At 41.8% G+C, this 25,313-nt stretch overlaps 1 protein-coding gene across 2 annotated transcripts; it reads left to right on the top strand.

Moving 5' to 3' along the window:
- Positions 1 to 1,282: 1,282 nt before the first annotated feature.
- gak (cyclin G associated kinase) lies at positions 1,283 to 25,298 on the top strand. Of its 2 annotated transcripts, XM_076104257.1 has the most exons (30): positions 1,283 to 1,650; positions 6,476 to 6,537; positions 7,181 to 7,240; positions 8,283 to 8,397; positions 8,874 to 9,016; positions 9,271 to 9,396; positions 10,370 to 10,459; positions 10,660 to 10,795; positions 11,319 to 11,431; positions 13,289 to 13,367; positions 14,809 to 14,926; positions 15,784 to 15,792; positions 17,525 to 17,574; positions 17,776 to 17,924; positions 18,184 to 18,306; positions 18,441 to 18,574; positions 18,678 to 18,872; positions 18,980 to 19,097; positions 19,180 to 19,259; positions 19,442 to 19,635; positions 19,816 to 19,977; positions 20,137 to 20,303; positions 20,424 to 20,676; positions 20,770 to 20,943; positions 21,199 to 21,336; positions 21,431 to 21,517; positions 21,639 to 21,908; positions 22,146 to 22,294; positions 22,586 to 22,762; positions 22,882 to 25,298. In XM_076104257.1, the coding sequence occupies exons 1-30, from the start codon at positions 1,509 to 1,511 to the stop codon at positions 22,981 to 22,983; spliced, it is 3,915 nt and encodes a 1,304-aa protein (XP_075960372.1). In that variant the 5' UTR covers positions 1,283 to 1,508; the 3' UTR covers positions 22,984 to 25,298. The 2 variants fall into 2 exon arrangements, with proteins under 2 accessions (XP_075960372.1, XP_075960373.1); XM_076104258.1 differs by lacking the exon at positions 15,784 to 15,792.
- Positions 25,299 to 25,313: the final 15 nt, after the last annotated feature.

The following is a 25,313-nucleotide window of genomic DNA, read 5'->3' as shown; positions in this document are numbered from 1 at the left end:
GTGTATATCTGGTTACTTTAGTGCATAGGCACAACTCTAAACCACAACAACCTTCACAGCCATATAGAGTAAAGCATCTCTTAAACACACAGATTGAAGACTAATACGGTCTACACAAAAAAGTAAATAAATAAAAAACGCAGCCAATGACAAAACTGAAGTGATGAATCTTATTTTTATTAAAATAATTTCAGTTGGAAACTGCCATCTTGGGTTTGAAGACCAGTGTGGAACTTGAACTTGTGTGTTGACGTATTTGCTTACCTGTTCTTATCTTGTGTTGCCTGCAATCCACTGCAACATCTCCTGTCTCTCCTCCCTTTTTTTCTAGCTTAGGTAAGATATACATTTTTTCAATGGGGATATGATGTAAAATATCATTATAAGCTTGATAAGGCTACACAATTAATTTGTATATAAAATAAACAAGTTTGACAGGGTTTGGCAGAGACCCCACATTGATACAAGCCTGGGCTTTATATCATCATAATCCTAACATGGTGATTCACTCATTTAAACACTCACTGCTGTACTACCTGAATGTCACTGTGTGTGGAGAAGGATCTTAAATCAAATACATAAATGACAGTTATGTATCCAGTAGATGGCGTACTTGTTCACAATATGTGAACTGCAAGAATACTGTCCTGGTGTGAATATATGATTGTAGATTAGGCCCTACAGCTATTTTCTGTAATTTGAAGAATGTTATATGTTACAAAGTTTGACACCACAATATTTGTTGAAATCAAAAAGTATGTTATTAAAAAAAAACATGAATTCATTGTTGTAGTAAATGTGCTATAATCAGAATCAGAAATCACAAACTGTTTATTGTCAAGTATGTTAACATACAAGGAATTTGACTAGGTGATTTGGTACGTAACAGTAAAACACAGTGCAATAGTATGCCATAATGTAAAAATAGAAGATATGAAAAATTACAATAAAATATGGTAACTGCATAGTTGTACCAAAACCCTCAGCAAAACCCTCAGCAATTCACAATTTGTCTGCATTTTAAAAAATATACTGTATTTGAACACACATTGAATAATATATGCCAGAAATGTCATAATCCATCTGTACAAAATGCTTCCTGATGAATTAGGGTTTCTAAATACTTTCATTGCTAACCGAAAATTACCTTTTTTCATACAGTTTAGTTACATATTGACGTTAGCGTGGACTTGCAAACGTTGCGACATGCAAACGTATACACTGTAAGAGACGAGCATCCTTTTTTGTTTCATACACGTTTCCCCTTACATCACATGACTTAATCGTGCCACAACGTCATCACCCTTCACGGAAGTCAGCAGTGGCGGCCTCATCAGCCTAGCAGCAGGAAGAGGATGTTTGCTTTCAGTGAAATACTAATATCACCTGATTTAAAGCCTTTATAACAGACTGAACCATCATCGGGGTTTTTTGCTGGGATTAGACGGCGCGTTCCCTCACCCGGACCCGGGCCTCTGTGAGTCTGAAGCAGGGTCGCTGGTGATAAAATGTCCCTGTTCCAGTCGGCACTGGATTTCCTAGCCGGGCCCGGCTTGTCCGGAGCGGCCGGCCGGGACCAGAACGACTTCGTCGGACAAGTTGTGGAGCTCGGTGACATGAAACTGCGGATCAAGAGGGTGATCGCGGAAGGTGAGCTCGTACCACTGCGAGAAAAACGTTGATAACGTCTTGAGCGGCTAGGCACGCTAGCTAGCTGAACGAGCTAACAAGGCTAGCACTAGTGACATACTTCTACTGGTAGTCAATGACAATAGCGTTTGCACAACTGCAGAGCTATGCGTCACTCAGCAAACACCAGTTGATCAGTTGGTTTCGCGTGTGTCTAACAAGCAGTAAATACATTTTTTGTGTGTGTGTGTGTGTGTGTGTGTGTGTGTGTGTGTGTGTGTGTGTGTGTGTTGAATGGTCTCGATGAGCTCTAAATCATGATAATAACTGCAGCTACAGACAAGCTGCATTTCACTTGTCCACCAACTCCCAACCCCATAGTTGACTAACGTTTCATAGCCCTCCTCAGACCTTATCGTCAGGCAGCAATACATGTCTGACTCAAGATAGATACCGGAGTTGGGGGGGCAGAGAGGCATGTCGTGGTAGAGTTAATAAAATACCTGTGATGACAATGTTGTTACCAAAACTACATTCCTGCAGCTACCTCAATATGGACAGCGCAGTGTGTGTGTGTGTGTGTGTGTGGATAAAAACAACAGCAATATAGTGAACATTGTTTTTTCTACTCACCATGTTTATTCGAAGGACTTATCTGACTTGTTGAAAGCCTTTTTGATATATTCCCACAAAAAGGAAACTTCACCTCAGTCATGGTTTTCACTTTTTTTTTGGGGGGGGGGGGATAGTCTGTAGCAATCTATAACAAAATTGTTTTTGTTATTCTGCAATCGTAGGAATTATTTCTTTGATATTTTTGTCATATAGCCTACAGATATGCAATGATGATTTCTGGGTAATGTGTATGTTGATATTTTGTTCAATGTGAAGTCTCTATTTGTGGGGGGGGCAATACAATGGTGTGTGTGTGTGTGTGTGTGTGTGTGCTTTCATAACTAGTACCTATAGTCAAAAAACAGACACATCTAAGCACCTGCAGAGCTTTGCTGAGTTCTTTCTTGTGACATCAAGGGAGAGATTGGTTGGGAGCCAGTGCTCGTACTTCCCTGAATGCTCCGTTTTTATCTTTCCTTCACGTGTTTCTGGCTGCAAGGCTGCAGCAGATGAAATGTGTTGATGATGAAACCTCATTTATAATGTGGTTCTTGAGGGTTCTGGAAGGTCTGCATCTGCAAACTTTTTGTTTACGTGATGCTTTTGAAGTTTGAGTAGTTTGTCAGTTAAAAGCCATCTCAAAAAAAAAAAGAAAAAAAAAAAGGATTTATTATTATTAGTATATTTACTCTAGCAAGTTGAAGATGTATTGTATTATATATTATATAAAATTAACCACAAAAATACCATTGTTTGAATCTGAAATAACAGTGTGTTTGTTTGTATATACCAAAGATCGGGTTTCTTTGTGGGAACAGGGATTCTTGCCCTCATTGCGAAGTGGCATGACAATCTTTCTACACTACTATCATGCATGTTTAGTTACTTGCAATAGTGGCTGGTAGAGCAGACGGTAAATGTGTAACACTAATCTGTATTTTTTGGTGTAGTCTGTTAAAAAGATACAGGCTAAATCAGATTAAACTTCAAATGGTAATTGATTTAGCCACATTTATTTTTACAATCTTCTTTTTAAAATGCAGTGGGATCAGTTAGGCTGAAAATAAGTAAGTTATTGTTAAGAGTCATTAGAGCTTTCAGCATGGTCAGCCCAGTAGGTCAGAGTTTAACTCGTCCACGGTGTGGCTTCAGCAGGTAAACTTGCTCCACTTTGAATGTAATTTATTACCTTGAAATTTGAAAATGTAGTTGGAGGAAAACAACAATCAGGTTGACATTAAAGAAGTCTCTTTGGTGTGTGAACTGTCTCTGTCCACCTTACTTGGAACTTGCTGACTAATTCCGACAGATTGCCTCATTACCAGTGCAAGGAAACCGTTTTTGTGAGAAACTGTTTTTCCTTTGTAATTCAAAGTACCCACTTCCATGTCCACTTTTTGCAACTCTCTGACTCATTCTGAGGTATTCAGTCCCAACTGCAGTCTAAATGTATGTGTAGAAAACAATGCCTTTCTTTTAGATATAGTTATGTTTATGGTAGAAAAACCACAACAGCGGATTGAAAAAAATATCACATTAAAGGCTGCAAAAACATCGATTAACGGGTGGATTTTTGAAGTCTTTAAAATGTGAGAAAATAGTGTGAAATTCCCACGATCACATCGTTCAACTTACAATTATGTAAACAAAGAGGTTTGCAATTATGAAGCACAAGTTAATGCTTTACATTTTTGCTTGATAAAATTGATAAATGCCATCAGATAATAGTTTCAGCACTAATTCCACTCTGATCAACAGTATAGTCTCTGTGTTGTGATTGACCATCCTCGGCTATGATAGCTGGTTGAAGAGAGGTTAAAGGAGACACACACAAGAGTTTTGAAATCAAAGCAGATTGTAAAACTCCACAATCATTTTACACTAAACTATCACTCTTTTCAAACGCTCGTCCTGCTCTGTGAAAGGTGTCTTTTGTTGTTTTTCCACAACTAGATCTTTGGAGAGAGAATACAATGGCCGGCTGTTACCAGATGGTTCTATTTCTTACGACCATGACTAGTTTGTCTGTCTCCTGAATCAGCCACTTGGGCAGATAGGCCACACCCACTTCAAAGAATCTGTTTGTGCAGCCCCATAATGCTGTTGGGTACATTTAAGATGTGTTGCTGATGGGGGGGAAAAAAAGTCACCGCACAAGTTGTAGTTATCGTCATTGTTGTAAAGAGAAAACACATTCTCTGTATTCTTCAGGTTAGTGAGGCAGAGATTATTATCTTCACATAACTAAACAGGTTATTTTGGAACAGTGGCACCTTACGGGCCTCTCCTCTGTTGGCGTCTATGTCCTCCTCTGTGCAGGTGAAACAGTAGACGAGGTCTCTTTATTCAGAGCTAGAGTGGATATGCTGTGCTTCATTCCTCATGTATTCCTGTAATTATTTCACACAACTACAAAGAATTTGCCCTGGCAAGATTTAATACGTTTGGGTGTGATGGAATGTTTTTTTTTTAACATTTCAGTACTTTGTTGGAGTGGATAAGAGCAAAGGAAATGGATCCTTTTTAGTTTTCAGTCCCTCCCCAATGCGAGCACAAGACAGAGGAAGACATGTGATCCCCACACCGGGGACGGCTGTGCATTCTCACAGCCAAGTCGCTGGCATGGCACGTAAATGTTGCTGAAACGGACAACAAATTATGTTCTGGTTACGCTTTGTGTTGAGTGTTTGTAATGAGCTAGAGTGAGGTCATGCAATAAAACCAGTGTTGTCCCTTAATGCTGAAGAAATAAGGGAGCATGAGCATCAAGTTTGCCGGTTTGAATCCCAGATGAGGTTAAAAAAAATCAAGACTGTCAAAATAAACGCCAGTGGACTCGCCTGAAGAATCTTCCCTCTGTAAATACAGCTTTAAAGATTATAATCTTCAGCGTGCCCATTTAAGTTTTCGCAAACCAAAACAAAGCTTGGTAGTTGATTTACTCTTCACTATGGAAACCTCCCCCCTTGCCCTGTTTGGACTGTGACTTGCTTAAATACATAGACATACACAGACACACTTGATTTTAAAAAAAAAGTTAGGAAACCAAAGGTTCTCGTCCACTAGCCCAGTGGCTTTTAAATCCTGAAGTAAAAGATGAGCCATCACGAGAAATAAATTGTGACGTACAGATGTATAAAATTGTTATGATTATGTATTCATAGTGTCATACTTTGAATATTGAGGCAGTGTACAGATTGTTACTTAACTAAACTATGACCAATGGTCAATTTTAAGTGACTGGGTTCTCCGTAGCACCGATTTGTTCCATCAATTCCATTGTAATTACAGCAATTTGGTGCCGTTTCATAAAAAGAAAGTGTGTCCAATCGAGAACAGTCTCTCCAGCTGTCTGGTTCATTATGAAAGGTCAGAGAGCGCCCTAGCAGGCCCAACTGATTCTGCTACCTCCCTAACATGCCCTTCCATTGAGACAGCACGCACAATACCAAAACCCTGGCCCGTCTAAATGGAACGGAACCATAATTAATGTTATTAATTACACCTGTGTTTTCCCTGCAGTTACATTTGAAAATGTCACTGTCACACCTTCAGTGAAACGGTGTCATGGCTCAGCGGTGGCCCGCAGGTTAGAGAAGTGAGCTTGTGACAGAGAGGTTGCTTGTGTTGTCTTGTCCTTGAGCAAGGCACTTAAGCGCCAACTTACTCCACTGTGGCTGCTCAATGGCCAACAGATGAGCGTGAGGTTATACTTGGCGGCTTCCATGTTTCACTGTTTATGAGCGTGTGAATCGGAGCGTTGCTGGAGGATTTAGTGCTCTCTGCAGTCATAAGGTACATCTAAATGATCCAGCACCCTGTGGTATCATGCCGGTGTTATCGCCACTTACATCTGATTTTTTTTTTTTTTTTTTTTATTATCATCACTCAACCCACTTACAACTGACTCATGTGACATAACTTAAGGTGCAATAATGGGCCATTAACTGAGCACTCAAGCACAGTTAAAAATCAGCTAATGGATATGTTCCCTTTATTTTTGGTGCCTTTGTGTTTATTAACTGCCCTTCATGATGTCACAGAGCAGTGACATAAAATACCAAACATTCACATGAAGTGAACTCGCACACGTTAGAGTACACCAATTATACCAGAACAAATCAGAAGAGTTACATTGCTCATTTTAAGAGCTGAGGGGTGTGTGTACTATTCATGTAGATGTAATTAAGAGTATTGACTTCCTGGCTGCCCTCTGTTTTGTTTTTCTCAGGTGGATTTGCCTTTGTGTATGAAGCCCAGGACATGAGCAGTGGTAAAGACTATGCCCTCAAGGTAAGATGGAGGTGTTTGTCTTATTAAAAGATCTCCTCATCACAGAACAACAACAAACAAATGCACCGACTTTTTCAGCCCCGATAGCGATAGCTGGTCTTAAGATATTGGTACTTGTACTGATACCAGTGTTTAGTTAATAAGCTGTATGCCTTACAGTCATTTATGTATCAGGCTTGACTTAAACATTGCTTGCTTTCCTAACTTCACTGAACTTAATACATGGATGTACATTTACTTCATTGTTTTCAAATCGTACACCAGCAACTTGGTAAAACATCTTCAAAATGAACAGGAATTACAATCGAAGTTTAAACCCTTTAAATGCAGAAACAAATCAAAACTTGAATATGAATTAACTTTCCAGTATATAATGTATAAACTCGTATAATTCAACTGAACAGATCGGCCCCATTGTCACTGGCCTGACATTTGTATCGGTGCATTCCTCCAAAAAAAAGTGTGTGTGTGTGTGTGTGTGTGTGTGTGTGTGTGTGTGTGTGTGTGTGTGTGTGTGTGTGTGTGTGTGTGTGTGTGTGTGTGTGTGTGTGTGTGTGTGTGTGTGTGTGTGTGTGTGTGTGTGTGTGTGTGTGTGTGTGTGTGTGTGTGTGTGTGTGTGTGTGTGTGTGTGTGTGTTTTTCAGAGACTGCTGTCCAACGAGGAAGAGAAGAACAAGGAAATCATACAGGAAGTCTGCTTCATGGTATCCTTTATCATTTCCAGACCACGGTGAAAAGACACTGGTGTTTTTCTTATGATGTCTTTCTGTTTTGACACATAGCAGAGAGCAACATGTGACAGAGGCGAGTTAATCTGTAACTTCTCACTTCACAGGAGTGCAAAGCATCTCCAGCGTTGCATACTGTCATTACTAGATCGCTTGTAGTTTACTGGCAACACCACACAATGTCAGAATGCGCAACACAGGAACTAATATTTACAGTGTCAAACTTTATAATAACAGTGTGGTTTCATGAACACAGACTGCCATGTAGTGTTGGATTCTGTGCTTAAAAGCTCGCCATGTGTTCATTGTTTGAGAGGAAGTGATAAACAGGACATAAGGAAAAATTCTGTGGTTTCCAGGTTTAAAGATACCTTTTTGCAACTAAATGTCAAACCACTGAAGCATCCACTTTCTGTCAATGTCTCTGGAGGGGATTTATTTGATAGAGTTACAGTTTTTTAATCAATGAGATCACTCAGTCAGTGAAGGGAACTAAAAAGAACCTTTTGGCCAGCACAGCAGCTAAAAGGCTGGGACGTCTCTTGAGCTGTTGCACAATAGCTGTTTTCTGCTGTGTAGCACATTGTGAAGGCGCAGGCCTTTTGGTAAACGAAGCACTGTGTTCCCTGTACCATTGCAACATTTTGTGTTTTTAGGACATAATTATTTGCATAATGTTTAATGTCGCCGATGCTGATGAGGCAGAAAAAGAGAGGTCGAAAGTCACCAACCATAATCTCCTCCTTGTTTTCACTGGTTGACCAGCGACCTACAGTGCTGTTTTAGAAAACAACAGCTCCTTTGAGGCTTGGCTGTACATCAAAGTGGATGGCAGAGTAGGTCAATTTAAATTGTTGGAGATATCAACGGCCATGATGACAGATTAAACCGTTTAATTAGACACTTTGATTTTTATCTTGCACAACAGCATCCAAAGTGGATGGTAGATTCTGGACTGGCCTGAAGCCAGGCTTGATATCACAGTAGTGTTCTGTTCCTTGACCTGCTTGCGCTATAGAAAAAGCTGTCGGGTCACCCCAACATGGTTCAGTTCTGCTCTGCTGCCTCCATCAGTAAGGAAGAGTCCGACACCGGACAGGCCGAGTTCTTGATCCTCACCGAGTTGTGTAAAGGTAACTTCACATTCATCTTTCCTCACTACTAGTACTAATTCACACATCAAACCAGGTCCAGGACCCGTTGGCTCCATTCCCTAGTAACTCTGAAAAGGCGTGATGAAACGGTTTCCTGTCTGCGGCCTTTCTACTTCCTGCTTTACTTCCTTTCTAATCAGTCTGACTGTTCGTTTACAACAGACTGTGTTGTCATTCATATATTCCAGCTTTGTAAGCAACCTTACTTACCCATGAAAAAGGTTTTAACACTATCCATTCATTTATTGGATGTGTGTGAAGCACTGTTTCTCTATTTGATTAACTTTTTTAATGCATGATACAACACTTTTATCCACAGTGTCCCATATATTTTAACTAACTTACAATCGACTGACAAAAGAAGAAAGGCTTCTGTGTTGTGACAGGTGTTGCTTTCCCCCTTTGTCTGGTGGCTTTTTCATTCAGTCATTTGTTTTGTGTCTCTTGTGCCTCAGGTCAGCTGGTGGACTTCATAAAGCGGGTAGAGCAGAGGGCTCTCCTGTCATGTGACACCGTGCTGAAAATCTTCTACCAGTCGTGCCGCGCCGTGCAGCACATGCACAAACAGAAGCCTCCGATCATACACAGGGACCTCAAGGTTCGTTGTTCCTTCCTAGTCGGATGAATGAAGGATGTCTCAAATGATGAGGTATCCATAACATGCAGCACAGATGAATTAAATACAACGACTCAGTTTGACAACAGTTTGTATCGAGGGAAACGGATTTTATGCTGAATTTACTATAATTAGGGGCTATTAGCGGCTAAATTCGGGGCTATTGTGATTCCTAATTGGTAATTAAATGTGTATTGATTAACATGCAAGCCCTCTGCTTACTTTATCTATTGCAGATTGAGAACCTCTTGATTAGTAACCAGGGCACCATCAAGCTGTGTGACTTTGGCAGCTCCACCACAGTGTCACATTACCCCGACTACAGCTGGTCGGCACAGAAGAGGTCCATGGTGGAGGATGAGGTACGCACGCGCACACTTGAACATCAGCTACGGTTCATCTCAACAGGGCACTTCTTATCCAAAAGAGTCTTGTTCTTTCGTATGATATCGAAATAATCTTTAGTATAGTTTTTACATACATCGACCAAACATATTTCTGAAGTTGTTTTGAACTACATTATCACAAAAAGAAATATATTCTTCATCCCCTGTACTCTCTGTGTAGATTATTTGTCATACCAGGTGTTGTTTATACATGTTTTGAGAATATATATGCTTCACAGACAAAAGGTTTATTAATTGCATTTCACACAACACAAACAATTTTATTTGAGACACTCGTAGTTTTAAATTTGTCAAAAACAAAGCCAGTTTTGTTGGAGTGCATAATATTTGCTCTAATTTGTCTGTGAACGTCAGTTCTTAAATTGAAAGGGGAAAAAACTGATTCATTATTTACATTGGATCAGTGACAACACTGACAGAAACCAGAAACGTTTGATTGAATTAACAGCTCGACGTTCAGGAAGCACCGATCAATCAGGTTAATTATATTTATACCATAACCACACACACACACACACACACAGGAGCTTTGCCTCAGATGACCTCAGTATGCAGGACCCCGGAGATCTCGGTTTCTAAATGAAATAATCTGCGTGTCTATCCGGCACCTGTTTTCAGGCTAGTGGCACAATCTTTGGTTTAGATTTGAACAATTTGTTTGTAGAAAGCATGCTTAGCTGTCTGTGTGGGAACACATGACGGTTTGTCTTTTTCATAAAAAAAATAATCAGATGAAGGTTTTTCCCAAAGCATTTTCTTGATTTTACAGATTTTTCTCAGACAAAAAAGTGATGCCTGAGATAGAAGCTAGATTTACCAAGATGTGAGCATAGCTGGATACTTGGCTCTGGTTCTATCTCCTGAAAGACTCCACAGTGGTCCAACAGCTGTGTTTAGTATGGTTGTTGTTTTTTCTGTCTGTGTGTAGATCACGAGGAACACCACTCCTGCGTACCGAACGCCAGAGATGATCGATCTCTACTCCAACTTCCCCATCAATGACAAACAGGACATCTGGGTCAGAGCTTGTACCTTTTTTTTAATTTTGTGTCGCCCAATGTCACAGCTAACCCAAGACGATCAAAGATCAAAACATACCGTTTTCTGTTCGGTTGAAAAAAACAGCTCAACGCTAACTTATTTTGTCGGGACTTTTACGGACATTCATTCATAATGGTGGCTTGAGAGTTTGTTTTTGTCTGTATCGTTTCCATGCAGGCCCTGGGATGCATTCTCTACCTGTTGTGTTTTAAGCAGCACCCATTCGAGGAGGGGGCCAAGCTGCAAATCGTCAACGGAAAATACTCCATCCCTCAGAACGATGTCAAGTACACTGTGTATCACAACCTCATACGTATGTACTTTCAGTCTGTGTCTTCTAGTTTCCGCCTGCCTGTCCCTTTTTATTCTTCCATCCCTCTATTTCTCTCTGCTCGTCTTGCCCACAAGTCACAGTTTGGGATTGCACCGTTAAACGTAACGTTCATATAGACGCAGTAGAGAGAAATGCCATGTCAAGTTGAATATTGGCAGCACCACCAGTAACTTGTTACAGCTAATCCAAGTAGACTAAACAGCTCCACCTGGTGGAAAAGGTAAATATGTGTATTTCCTGCAAACAGTGGCACAAAAGTAGTGAGTCTTTACAATTTTCATTATTCACATTGATTGCTGTGTGTGATTAATGACATTTAAAAAATAATAATTAGTCATATACCTCCTTGATCTCAATATATTTAAGTAAACTAAACTGTGGTCTTCCTTTATGCATCTACATGTTATTGTCATCCTCATTAACTGTCTCCTCAGATTTTTAACATTTCCTTCTTTTTCCACTGAACCCTTCTCCTCCTCTTCCTCCTCTTCCTTCTGTCCAGGTTCCATGTTGAAGGTGAACCCAGAGGAGCGTCTGTCCATTACAGAGTTGGTCAACCAGCTCCAGGAGATAGCAGCAGCACGCAACGTCAACCCCAAGTCCCCCATTACCGAGGTAGGTGTGCTCATGATTGTGTCCGGTGCTGTTGCGGCGCACTAGATTCAAGAAGTGATACTACAGTAAAATCTCAAGTTGTTATCCTATTACTAGCACATTGGTCATTGGTTTCTCGATTGAGGTTAAAGCCAACAGAGAGCAGATTTTCAGAAATGATCGCCACTGAAATGGAGCAAAGTTGTGGCAGTGGCTGCTGAATTAGTCTGTTCTCCCAGCCAGGAGACGAGGGAGAATGCATTTGAAGGTGCTATCCTAATCTCCAACTGTCTACTAGTGGCTTCAGCGTCAGGTATCAGTCTTGAGGAGGTGACAACTTTCACCAAGTGCATTTCAGAGTAAACAAGTTGATTGGCTGAGACACAATCTCAGCTTGTGAAGAGGCTATTGACAGGCCGAACCACACGGGTTCTTCCGCAGTGTGTGTGTGCGCACATGCATGCACACTCATGCACTCTGAAAGTGCTGTTGCGGCTGCTCTTGCTCAGTCTCGCATGCGACCAACGCGCGCACACGGTGGCGGGCTCAAAGGAGTCTGTATTCTCTTTCCCAGGCTCCTCTCTTCCCAGCTGGCATGGCCCAACGAGACAGAGAGACATAGAGGCGGAAAATCGGTGTAACTGAAATTAGAAAGAAGCATAAAGTCATACCAACACTTCAGTAATATAGCAGTATTTTGGGTGGCAGAGTGACTGTAAAGGCAAAAAAATTTTTTTTTTTCATCTAACACCCTCAGTAGCTAATTCAGCATAATCAGATTTAAGATTACAGCCAAGGTTTTGCAATAGAAAAGCATGGTGGCCGGTCATCACAGACTAAGCAGCCACAGCCTCTAATGATTCCTAAACACAAAATCCTGGTACTTAACGCAAAATCCGTAGCCACAGTTGTGATTTAACAGTATTAAAAGCTGATTTCGGTGTCAAAAAAGCTCTAGGTTTACGGTGATTCTCCTATATTCCAACAGCTTTCTGGTGTGTAGTGTACACATGACTGATTATATAGCTGAGCAAGTGTATACTATAGTAAAACTATGAATACTTATAGTACTTGGTATTCTTTTCTGGAAATCATACACATATTTGTTCAAACTGAGTTCTTCTGTATCCCAACTCATTTCTTACCAAACTGAGTCCTGATGAGGTTGGTAAACGTGTGCAGAGTGAAGGCAGATTTGGCGATCGCTGATCTGATTAGGGTTAAGAAGTGGTTTCCCTGCCGGACATAAGGAGATTATCATCCTCTACCTTCTTCTTCTCCTCCTCCTCCTCCTCCTCTCTGCTGCTTCTCAGCACAGACATATGGAGAGGCAGACTGTAAGATAGAGCAGAAAACGTGTGAAGGAAGGGAGCAGACATGGAAGTGAAATATTGAGAGGGAAATACGGAAGACTTCTGAGGGGAAGCGAGACGCAGAGTCCGTCTGGCTGCTTTAACGCAGTCTCGTTCACATCTGACAATTATTTTATGCAGCATTCTGACACTAACAATTCTTTTTTTTTATATGTAAAAATATCTTTATGGGATTCTTTTTTTGAAGTGGTGATTTTGCATTTTGGGACCTGTTGCTTCACACTCAGGATTTGATTGATGCTCTTTTTCTGTTCCTCTATTCGTCCTCTGACTAGAATCTATTTCTGTTCTTTGCTGGAATGTAATTTTGTATTTTTGGTATTTTATCCCATTTTTTTTAAGATGGCAATTTTTTGCATTTCTAAGGAAGATTTGTCTTGAACATCTTCGAGTGCTGGCTGTTTCTTTTGGTCAACGTAGTCTTCATTGTGTTGACTTACCTGCTACAATGTTGAGCACGTACCACTGTTGGCGCCCCGTGTATGACGGCTATGAATGTCTGCAGCTGCTGGAGCAGAACGGAGGTTTTGGCAACAACGGAGCCCAGCCGCCCATGCAGATCCACAACGTCCAGAACAATTCAGGTACAGGATTGTTTGGATGACAAAATCATGCTCTCTTTGGGTTTGGGACGGTGTTTGTTTCGAGTGTTCATTGTTTCGTGTGGGGAGAGTGAAGTTAAAACCTCTATGAAACAGAGCAGTGGTGTTATATCAGTGTTTCTAAAAGTGAAATTCAGCAACTCATTGATTTGCTGTATAAATCCATAAGGACCCTTTGGCATATCCACATGCTGCAATCTAACAAACTGGCAAAAATAACTACATTTTATTACTTAGGAACAGCCATGCAGCTGGTTTTTAAATTGTTCTTCTGAGGTGTGGCTGAGCAAAACACTTAATTTCACTAAACTGCTCTTTGTTTTGTTTTTTATAACTCCAAATTTCTAATCGGGCTGGAAAACATTCTAACACACACATATCCACACACCCCAGATATCCCCCGTATCTCATGAGTGTTACACGTGGTAATAAGTAATCAGGTTAGTTCACCTATAACAACCCAAACCAAAGAAGCTCCTCCTCCTTAGACCAAGGGGGATCAAGACCAGCAGTCAGTAGGTCATGATCCTCATACATGTTCCAAATTGTGGTGACTGTTGGTGATTTCCAACCCTACAGTATGTCTAAAGCAAAGTATGCAAGCTCTGTAAATTGATAATTCTTCTGTTATTTGGATATCTGAATAAAAATTAAGAGCACACGCTGAAGGTAACTGGTGAGAAAATAATAATAATATTTCTGTTCTTTTTAAATCTCTACTTCTATCTAAATGAGCATAATGGTATTTTCTACATACACAACCAACTCTACATACACACATGCAGGCTGCGTACTGTGACTGCACATTAAGAGGATTTCTGCACGGCCAGTCAACCATCTGTCTTAAGGGCAGAATATGTTTGCTCTTTCCCTTGAGGAGTGGCTCCAGTCCTCCTGTCCATCCACACTTATCAGATCTGGCCAATACATAATGTTGAGTCATCTGCCTGTCGTTGTATCTCAACATCTGGCAGCTCCACCACAGCTGAAAGCAAAAGATTGAATCCCATCCATTGACCTCAAAGTTAAAGAGGATTTGTTGAACCACTTCTTAATGCCATTAAGTGTCTGTATGTGAGTGATTGTGTTTATCATGAGTGTGGGAATGTGCCTATATACCCACATCTAAAATCATAGAATATGCATTTTACTTTTTAATAACTTCTTTTTGGTTATGCTTTTCTAATCAGTCATTTATTGTAGCTTCATAAACAGATGTTTTCAGGTCAATTCATTAGGTGGTAAATAAAAAATACAAATATACACATTTTGCCCACTGTTTCATGCAAAGATTGCATGAATGTTTTTGATGTCATTGTTGGTTATTAAACTTTGATCCTGATTTCCTAATGTCCGTGTTCTGACAACATCTGGACATCTATAATTTCAGCATTCTCTCTCTTTTCCCCCACGATGCCTTTAGGCATATACGATCCTGATCAGTCGGGCAGCGGGATCTTGGACATCTTAAGGGGAGGAACGGAGCGGTTCCTGACCAACATAAAGGACACTTCCTCTAAGGTCATCCAGTCAGTAGCCAGGTAAGGTGCTCCAACCTTGTTATCGTGATTATCATTGTTGTATTTTTCCGTTTGCGGTCTTAATCTTTCATTTAATCTTTATCGTCATTACAGATCAGTTGGCACTCACTGTGGGTTTGTTTTTTTCACATAACCTCACATGTGTTGCTGAATTGATCTCATGGTTCACATTGTGTTTATGTTACCTTCGGAGTTGACCGAACACTCGGTTAAACTTTTCACATTTTACTCTGGCTACTTTAACGTCACATACGTATATTTGTTACTTATTTAACCCAAAAGAAATCCCACCACCGCGTATTTAAAATATGCACTCATGGTCTGGAATTATTATATCGACATCCACCAAATGGCATAACATTTTTCTAAACATTACTGTTGGCCAATTATCAGTCATTACGTTGCATCACAGTTGCATTAACCTGAAGTAAATGTAGATGATTGTACACCTGCAAATTGTCTACGTAAGCAATCATACTCATACCTACCCTGCCCCCAGATTTACCTTTTCAAAAGGAACATTTTGCTTCTTAGCTGTCTTTGACCAACCACTGGCATATGAGTAAGTCAGTGAAGTGTGGGAATAATCTAGGTACACTTCATCATCATCATCATTGAGAATGATTGTTGATGTTAGAGACGGGACACCTCTAGTGACCGATATGTATAAAAGAGTTGAGAATAAGCAAAGTGTTCCTTTAACAGCCTCTCTATCCATATCCTTTAAAGTTTGATGTTTCATTTGGCTATTCTATCATCGGTTTGTTCCATTTGTTTGGTCGTTTTGTTTATTTTTTTTTGTTGTTTCTTTTCTCTGTCCCAATCCCTCATGGTCCCACTATGTGTCCATCACCTAGCAACCCGAGGTAAATATGGGTCGGTGAACTGCGTCAACTCGTGCGTCGCTCTGTGTGCTCCTGTAGTCTGTGTTTGATTTAGAGGAAGAGAAACCCTACTAAGCCTTTTTTGCTGTGCCGTGTCCGCCATCACAGCTTGCTGATCCTAACATCACACATTCAGTAATTCAGTTGAATGAATGCAGAGCGGGATGTGAATGGGACAGTTGAGTATCATTTTAAGAGTGAATGACGGCTCCAGATGATTGGACAGTGATATCGGTCAATGACGAAGCAAGTGAAACATATTCTCTATCCATGGTACAGGAAATGAATGGGCCCGTCGGTAACACGGTGCACATTAAAGAGCTGGTTTTGGTGTAGCAATGATGACCCTTGTTTGAAAGGTGCATTATACCGAACTGCTTGAGACGATTCTTTATGAAGTTAAATAGCAGAAAGCAGTGCAAATGCAACATCCCTCAAAGTGTTGTGGTCTGTTAAAAAGCTTATTTTAGTAGCCCTTGTCATATCGATCAGATAATTTGTAACGACAAAAGTGTTTTTGCCACTTTTAGCTGTTTGAAGCAGACAGCATCATCCATAGCCTAATTTGATGGTTCCCAACCTTTTTGGATATAAGATGTAACCCCGTGCCCTGTCAGGTAAACTCAAGCACATCCTCGATACCGCCATTCCATTACTGTAAGCTAACTATTTTCAACTGTTCATACATTTCTTTGAGCCATGTCAAATTCAACATTAATCTGTTACTTTAAGCTAACTGCACTACCTGTTTTAACCATGTATCCAATCATTTGAGCTAACAATTTGAATCCTAGTTGTAGGTATCTATTTTAACCATTTCTTCACGTCTCTGATCGCTTTCTAACTTTTCATGCATTGGCACCACATGACTGTCGGATGTTAAAGTTTAAACACCTGAACGTTGTGTTATTTGTTGTTCATCATTCTTTTTTTGTACCTCCAAGCAACTCCAGATGTGTCTCTGGTTGAGAATCACGTTCCTATATGAATGACTGAATGAATGATTGAGTGGTAGTTCAATTTAATATGACTCCACTGCTAACTAAATCACCATTTTCCGCTATATGTGTCTAAACCAGCATCGCCTGTCTGTCCTGACACCATACAGATAAAATGTGTCATCAGCATAGATAGATTAATCTCATTGCTTGGCCTACAGGTTGTTTGTGTGTACTCAATTTTAATAGTTATTGGGAATCATTTTGTGTTGTTTTTATCCAATATGATTAATTTTGCTGTTAAATCCAATGTCGCCTACTTTCCACATCAATTAACTGCCAATAATATTTACCACCAAAGAGCTATTGGCAGTAATGATCCTCCTAGAGGTATTCCCATGCAACAGCAAGCATCTGCCAGATGCATGTGCTACATTTAAAAACTGAGATAACGAAAACTTAAAACTTTCTTAAGTCAAATTTGCATGATTGTGGGACAGCCTTCATTAAAACAGGTTGAAAATCTGTGTGGTAACCCTGGCAGAGTTTCCCCATTCAGGCGTCGGTTAGGAACATCTCCATCCTGCAACAGAGTCAGTACATCATAAATAATACAAAGCTTTCTTGTTTCCGAACCAGTTTGCGTTATCAAGCTTTGTTAATTGGCTATATTTGTCTCCCAGACATCGTCAAACTGTTTATTTCTTGTGGTGAATTGTGTTTTTCCTCCCTGTATCTACTCCTTTCATAAGTGCGCTTGTAATTTCCTCTTACAGCTACGCCAAAGGGGACCTAGATATTTCATACATCACCTCCAGAATAGCAGGTAGGCATAATACCTGATGTTTAACCCTCTCTTACTTCACAACGTGATTCCATTCAGACATGGCTTAAGTGACGTGCTGTGATATAATGTCTTAAATTAACATTTTCAGAAAGGGATAAACCTTTGATGTAATAGTTACACATGTTTCTGTGTGTGTGTGTGTGTGTGTGTGTGTGTGTGTATTTGTGTGTGTGCGTGTAGTCATGTCCTTCCCAGCAGAGGGGGTGGAGTCAGCGATAAAGAACAACATTGAGGACGTCCGTCTGTTCCTGGATTCACGTCACGCTGGCCACTATGCTGTCTACAACCTCTCCAAACGATCCTACAGGCCTTCTCGATTCCACAACAGGGTATGAAGTGTGTGTGAGTGCATGAGTGTTTGTGCAAGCACCTATATGGTGGGTAGATACATATCTGTGTGACATTACCAAACTCCCTTGGGTATGGCAGTCATTGCTGTGAGTGGATTGTTTGTTTACTATGATACATGGGTTTATTATTGCCACAGTAATTGCTTTTGTTAAAGTAGGGTTATCCTTTCACTTGTGTGCAGCTGAACAAGGTTCCTGTTGTATTCAGGGGTGTGTCATTGTGTGTCTGTGTTTGTAGGTTTCAGAGTGTAACTGGCAAGTGCGCCGTGCCCCCAACCTCCGCAGTCTCTACAGTGTGTGTAAGAACATGCATCTATGGCTCAAACAAGACCAGAGGAACATCTGTATAGTACACTGTCTGGTAAGTAGGACTTAGGCCTTCATGTATGCTCAGATGAGGAGAGGTCGTGACTCAAGTAGATGATGAGGATAAAAATAAGGAGGACGACACGTGCAATATCCTTAACTGTTACCTCCATCTTTTCGTCTCTGTAGGACGGCAGGGCAGCGTCGGCGGTGGCAGTTTGCTCCTTCCTGTGTTTCTGTCGCCTTTTCACCACAGCTGAGGCCGCTGTCTACATGTTCTCAATGAAACGCTGCCCGCCTGGCATCGCACCCTCACACAAGAGGTAGAATCACGGAAGAGATCCTCAACAACCCCAAAACTTCTCTGGTTACCAAAAAAACAAAGCTGAGAATACAGGAGCCTGATCTTGCTTTTGATCGTTGCAGGTATATAGAGTATATGTGCGACATGATGGCAGAGGAGCCCATCGTCCCCCACAGCAAGCCCATAATGATTCACTCCATCGCCATGACCCCCGTGCCGCTGTTCAACAAGCAGCGCAGTGGGTGCAGGCCGTTCTGCGAGGTTTATGTTGGAGACGAGCGAGTCCTCACCACATCACAGGAGTACGACAAGATGAAGTACGTTTATGTATGCTCAAGAATGAAGTTCAGCTTTCCCTCAATAGAAGAAGTAAAAACAATGTTCCTGTTCATCATCGTTTGTCTCGCTCTTTTGCTCCGTCCAGGGATTTCAAGCTGGAGGACGGAAGAGCGGAGATTCCCCTCAATGTGACGGTCCAAGGAGACGTACTGGTGGTGATCTACCACGCAAGATCTACACTGGGAGGACGTCTACAGGCCAAGGTACACACATATCAACACGCATCAACTGTCGGCACATTCTTTAGAAATAGAAGCTTATGTTAAACTCTATGTTGTGTTCCAGATGGCATCCATGAAGATGTTTCAGATCCAGTTCCACACAGGCTTTGTCCCCAGAAATGCGACCACGGTCAAGTTTGCCAAGTATGTACACCATTTTTGGAAATGCAATGGTTTTAACTGAACAAGATCATTGTCAAAGCTTCAAATTTCTTATCGCCTGTACAATAATATCAACTACATCAGATTTCTTTATTTTCTAATTAACTCTTGAAATGTACTCTCTCCATAAGTTCTTGTTTCCAATCTATCTGTTCTCCTGCCAGGTATGACTTGGATGCCTGTGACATCCAGGAGAAGTACCCAGACTTGTTCCAGGTCAACTTGGACATCGAGGTGGAACCCAGAGACAGACCCAGCACCAAGACCCCGCCTTGGGAGGGCTTTCAAACCAAGGGCCTCAACCCCAAAATCCTTTTCTCCTCTCGTGATGAGCAGCAGGAGATCCTCAGCAAATTTGGTAGGTGGCATTGCTTTATAGAAGCCCGGCTCTGGGGTTAGGAGTGTTACGCTTCTCAGTTCACTTATATATCAGACATCTTTCTTCTTTTCTGCCTTCAAGCCCACTGGATGTGTGTTTTTCTTCTTTTTTTTTTTCTAATTCACATATAAACTAAACTTAGAACCTTAATCACTACAGGTAAACCCGAGCTGCCTCGTCAGCCAGGTTCCTCCGCTTTTTACGACTCGGAGTCGCCCCAGCCGGCTCAGACCCCAGAAGGCTCCAATGCAACAGAAACAGAATCTCCTGTGAGCACCGATAGCAACGCCAACAACTTTTTCCAGACCCTGGATTGGGAAGGTACTCGTGAAAATCATATTGATTTTGCCCCGTTACAGCCTTAGTGTTCTAGTTGTTGTCCTCTATTTTAAAGAAGGGGACAGTGCTACTCATTTAGTTCACTGCGTTCATTTTCCCAGAGCCTTAAAAGTTCCACTGACCATCTTCTTGCATTTGTAGATGTGAGTGGCCCTCAGGATGCGACAGACAGTCAAGGAGGGGGATCCATGAATGACCAGGAGGACCTAAGTGATCAATCAGAAGGAGAGTCCTACTCTTATTCTGCCCCCGGTGGGGAGCCGCTGTCACGTGACCCCAGCGAACCACTGTTTGATGCTGACTTCCAGGTGGGGATAGTCTTGGATGGCTGATTATATAAACACATTATAACTTCCTTTATAATGCGCCCTGAGTTTTATGACGTAGGAATTACTTTATTCATTTTTGGTGTCCCTTTCCCTCTTCAGAGCTCCCCTCCTGCAGCCCAGGAGTTGCCTATCGGGGACACAGCTGACCTCCTGGGGTTAAACTCGGACCCTTCCATGTCCTCAACCTCCTCCTCTGCTCCTCATCAAGGAGTCCAGGGAGGACTGAAAGCTGCATCCAGCAACAGCGACCTTCTCAACGACCTGTTTGCCCCCCCTGCTGGTGAGGCAGGAGCAGTGCAGGAAGACTTGTTCTTTAGTGGGCCAGCCACCGGGGCCACACCAGACTCAAAACGTAAGCGCAGAGGCTCAATACATGCTGACTGCATTGTTGCAAAAAAAATACTTTCCAGTTATCCATAATGCATAATTCTCCCTCTATCTGCAGCCATGGGCGACCTGTTTGATCCGTTTGGGATGGGGTCTGGCTCCGGCGTTGGCGCCACTGTGGGTTCATCTCGGCAGGCCCCTGGACCGGACCTGTTTGGAGACCTGTTGAGTTCTGAAGGTTCAGCTCACAGTGACCCTACTCCTGCTCCAAACAAAAGCCTCTTCAACCTCAGTAAGTACATCAGCTGTTGTGACACCACTCCGCGTTATGTCTCGGTCTGCTTTGAGGAGGTATGAGTGATAACACACACCTTACTCCAACTCAGCAGCAACAAACCTACAGCACCATCGAGTCATCTCAGATTTGTTGGACAAACCGTTTTCCTCTTTTCAATAAACACTTAATTTAGGTGTCACATTCCACTTCCTATGGAAATATGCAAACCAAATGTACTTGGTGATACTCTGGATGTTTTTGTCCTAACAGATAAAGTAGTGAAGGATGCCCCCAAGATGACATCATCAGCCAGCCAACCAGACCTGCTGGGTGGGTGGGAGAGCTGGGCAGCTGGCACCACCGCTGGCATGAGCGCCACCACCAGCAAACCCAGCTACACCAACACAGGTGAGTGAAGGAACTGAAATGTAGGGGTTTGTGGCTGACTGAAAATATGAGTGGTCAGTTTTGTACTCGCATATTTTTTTTTCTGTGTCTGTAGCTTCTGGCATTGCGTCTATGTCGAAGGCCAAGTCTCAGACCTTTGATCCTTTTGCCGACCTGGGAAACCTGGGTTCCAGTTTACCAGGTAAGAGGCCTGGTCCCATATCCAACCACCTGTTGTGGCGAAACAAATAGAAACATATAAACTGATGAACTCGTAAATCTATAAATGAATCTCAAGTTAACTATCCTCCATGTTTTTGCAGGTTCCTCCAGCAGTAATTTTTCGGAGCCTTCTTTTAGCGCAAAAGCTACATCCTCCTCTGCTAAACCTCAAGCCCAGCCCTGGCAGTCTGGAAGACCCGCCTCAGCCCAGAAAAAGCCTTGGATGTCCGGATCAGGACCTGGGACGGCACCTAAAGCATCATCTGCCTCTCAGTCTGCAGGCACGCAGGCCCTCAAACCCAACTACAACCTCAACTTCACCAGTGTCATCGGTGGGAGAGAGGACAGAGGAGTTCGTGGGCCGAGTTTCGGTAAGCGACATAGAGTCGAGGGGGAAGGATTTGTTTCAGGAGTTGGGATCATATCTATGTTTGATTTTCTAGTGATCACTGAAATACAACTTATAGAAATGAATAAATGTGATTAGTTTGTCATATTTATGTACAGTATTGTATTCTTTGTTCTGTATTTTGGTGCAAACTCTTCTTGGGAATTGAGCCAAAGTTCTCCATAAAGATTTAATTTCTGTGTGCCGTGTTGTGACGCAGGCGCCAAGCCGAAGGTAAAGGAGGACGATTTTGAGGACCTGCTGTCAACTCAGGGTTTTGCCTCTCGGCCTGATAGAAAGGGACCAAGGACCATCGCTGAAATGAGGAGACAGGAGATCACGAAAGACATTGATCCACTTAAATTACAGGTAACAAACCAAATGCATAATACAAAGGACATTTTACACGCTGAGAAACACATTCTTCAGTGGATGAAATATGAAAAGTGAAAGCAGTCCTTGCCTGTCTGGCATTACCACCACTGAGTCCCCTTATCCGTCTGTCCTGTCTCTCGCCAAAAGAGCTGATTAGATAGACCAACATGGCACCTTTTGGCCAGTGATACTCGGAGCTGACTGTAGCCTCCAAGTGCTGATCAGTGTTTGTGCCTTTTCTTCATGGTGAAAGTGGTAACGGTTTATTTCATTGTCGTGCTGCAGATCTTGGACTGGATTGAGGGGAAGGAGCGAAACATCCGAGCGCTGCTGTCAACTCTAAACACTGTGCTGTGGGAAGGTGAGACCCGCTGGAGGCCTGTGGGCATGGCTGACTTGGTGACACCTGACCAGGTGAAGAAGTTCTACAGGAAGGCTGTGCTGATTGTCCACCCGGATAAGGTACAGTATAACAATTACAGTTATTGCAACCCTTCATCTTAACTGTCCTTTTATTATTTATTCATTGGCAAACTCTTCTCGCTCTCGCTCTCTCTCTCGCTCTCGCTCTCTCTCTGCAGGCAACAGGCCAGCCTTATGAACATTACGCTAAGATGATCTTCATGGAATTGAACGACGCCTGGTCAGAGTTCGAGAACCAGGGTTCCAAAGCACTCTTCTAAAACCCTGGTCTGGATCCCAGCTAGACCAGACTGGACTGGACTGGATTCGGCCTAACCAAACAAGACTGAGCCAGATTGGACAGGACTGAGCCCACATTGGGCCTTAGGGGGCGCAGAGCCTCTGAGAGGTGTCCTCTCTACCATTCCCTTCACTCCCTTCTTTACTTTCTTCTGTTTCTACAGCCAAGGAAAAAGACCTTTTTGCCTCATGTCCGGCTGTAGGGAAAATGTCCTCACTGGTTCATAAACAGCCAGTAGAATAAACATTGTGATAGTTCTTTAACTCACTGCCTACCTGTACGTCTGCCTGAGTTGGTGATGCTGCAAACATCTGGAGGGAAGAATGGGTGACAATCACACGAAGAAGACAGAATGGAAAATAAATCAGATAACACAAGCTGATTATCTTAACAGTGGTATTCAGATAAGAAGATGTAATGACCCCACACTAATATAATGCTGGTAAATTTAGTCTGTGGCTGGTAAGTTTGTCATTTTGTGTCTGGCACTTTTGCAAACAACCAGTCATTTTGCTGACCGGAACATTGGCTGTACATTTTTCAGCATGCCAGACGATCTGGAAGTATTGTTTTTAAGCTTTGTTGCCTCGAAGAATAGTGAACGTTGCAGATGAATCATAGAACAAACCAGCCACAGCAACCAATGGACAAAAAAAAATAAGAAATAAACTTCTACCCTGCCGCTAATGCAGAAGCAGGATTAAAATCTCAATGATTTTGAAGATAGATCTGTTGATGATACCCATTCATTCTTTGAAGTGCTACTGCTGCACCTTTTTGGGGTCAACAGTCGGTTGGGTTTGTTGTTGAGCCATTTCCTCTTCGGAAAGACAAGACTATTGCCTGCTGAACACTACTATTGCTGCTTCTACCGTTACAGTTCCTGCTACACACACACACACACACACACACACTCCTCAGATTGATGTTGAAACCTGCATCCCGAGCTTCTGACAAAGGAGCTGAACTTGTTTTGGAGCCCCATATAAACCTAAGCGGGCAGTCTGTTGTTTTTGAAGTGCTCTTTTAATTCCACCCACTCAGGCTATACTGTGTAGCTAACTGCATGCTGTCCCACACCAAACCTCTAAACAACAGGAGGTAGGTGTGTCTGATTTCAAACCAGGGTAGTCCGAACAGCCGGGGGGGGGGGGGACTCTTTTATTGAAGTGCTCTTTTTTTTTTTTTTTTTTTTGTTTCCTTGTAGCAGAAGCAGAAAGAGTCCACCGGCCTGATTACGCCGGGTGGCAGCGCTCGCACTGCTCGTTGCTTTTGAGTATCACTGTCATTAACCCCTTCCCTTTGTCTCTGTAAGCCCCGCCCTCCGCCAGCACCTAGTTCAGTGGACTTTTTTTTTTTTTTTTGTCAGTGCATAGGAGGAGATCACAAAGTGAAGGAATGAAAAGAGAATATGGTTGAATTAATCTGGTTGCTCTTAGTTTTACTCTTGTGGTTGTTTTTTTTTGTGGGGTTCATTCTGAACTTTGCGCTTTTGTCAGTGAATCATCACTTCAGTGTAAATATACAATATTATCATCCATCAAGTGGCTTTGTTAAGATTACTGCCTGGGCAATTGATGTTCTCGACCCTCATGCTTGACTGTGTGAATGTGTGTGTACGTGTGTTTCTTTGGGCGAAGATAATGAAACCTTGTTGGACATCATGCTTTCTTGTCTGCAATCACAATCTTTTCTTTCTTAATTTAATTCTTTTCAGACTCTTCCACACTTATAACTGATCTTTCCAACTTTTGCATTTCCCTTTATTTTGTATTTTACCTCATGGACCAATCAAATCACCTGTTTTCTTATTTATTATGGTTTTTGGGGGGAGTGTTGTGGGTTATGATGACATGTATTCATGCATATTGATGGCACAAGTGAAAATCTTCAGATAATATATAAGAGGAAAGTTTTGAGTGCAAGTTGTTGGTTGATCACAGTGAGCCTCTTTGTTGCTGTTTTCATTCCAAAGCATTTATTATTACGGATTTGCTTTTACACACATATATATCCTCTCGGTTGTTAGGCGTTGTTCGTCTTTTCAATCTGTCTTTTTGTTTCTTTTTCCTCTTGCTTCTGTTTTGCATTTTGTTAAAATTCCAACATGAGGGGCCAGTAAACCGAAGTAAGAAAAAAATAAACCGATGCTTGAAATCCTCTGACAGTATCATCGTATAAAGAGGGAGGATTGCAAAACCACACATCAGCAGTGTTTACTGCACCAAATTACATCATACTAATATGAATGTATTTCAATGAAAAAAACAAATGATTAAAAACCTTTTGATTTGAGGCAGATATTTTAGT

Source organism: Anarhichas minor, unplaced genomic scaffold, assembly GCF_050575085.1.
Source record: "Anarhichas minor isolate MPS153535 unplaced genomic scaffold, ASM5057508v1 ptg000030l, whole genome shotgun sequence".
Lineage (NCBI taxonomy): Eukaryota > Metazoa > Chordata > Actinopteri > Perciformes > Anarhichadidae > Anarhichas > Anarhichas minor.
This window is presented reverse-complemented; position numbering and strand designations above follow the sequence as displayed.

Bases quoted from the DNA above. Each gene is read 5' to 3' on its own strand.
- gak (XM_076104257.1), top strand. From the start codon at position 1,509: ATGTCCCTGTTCCAGTCGGCACTGGATTTCCTAGCCGGGCCCGGCTTG. The intron at 10,460-10,659 runs GTCAGAGCTTGT...GTTTCCATGCAG, and splicing joins ATGACAAACAGGACATCTGG to GCCCTGGGATGCATTCTCTA. The intron at 20,944-21,198 runs GTAAGTACATCA...TTGTCCTAACAG, and splicing joins CAAAAGCCTCTTCAACCTCA to ATAAAGTAGTGAAGGATGCC.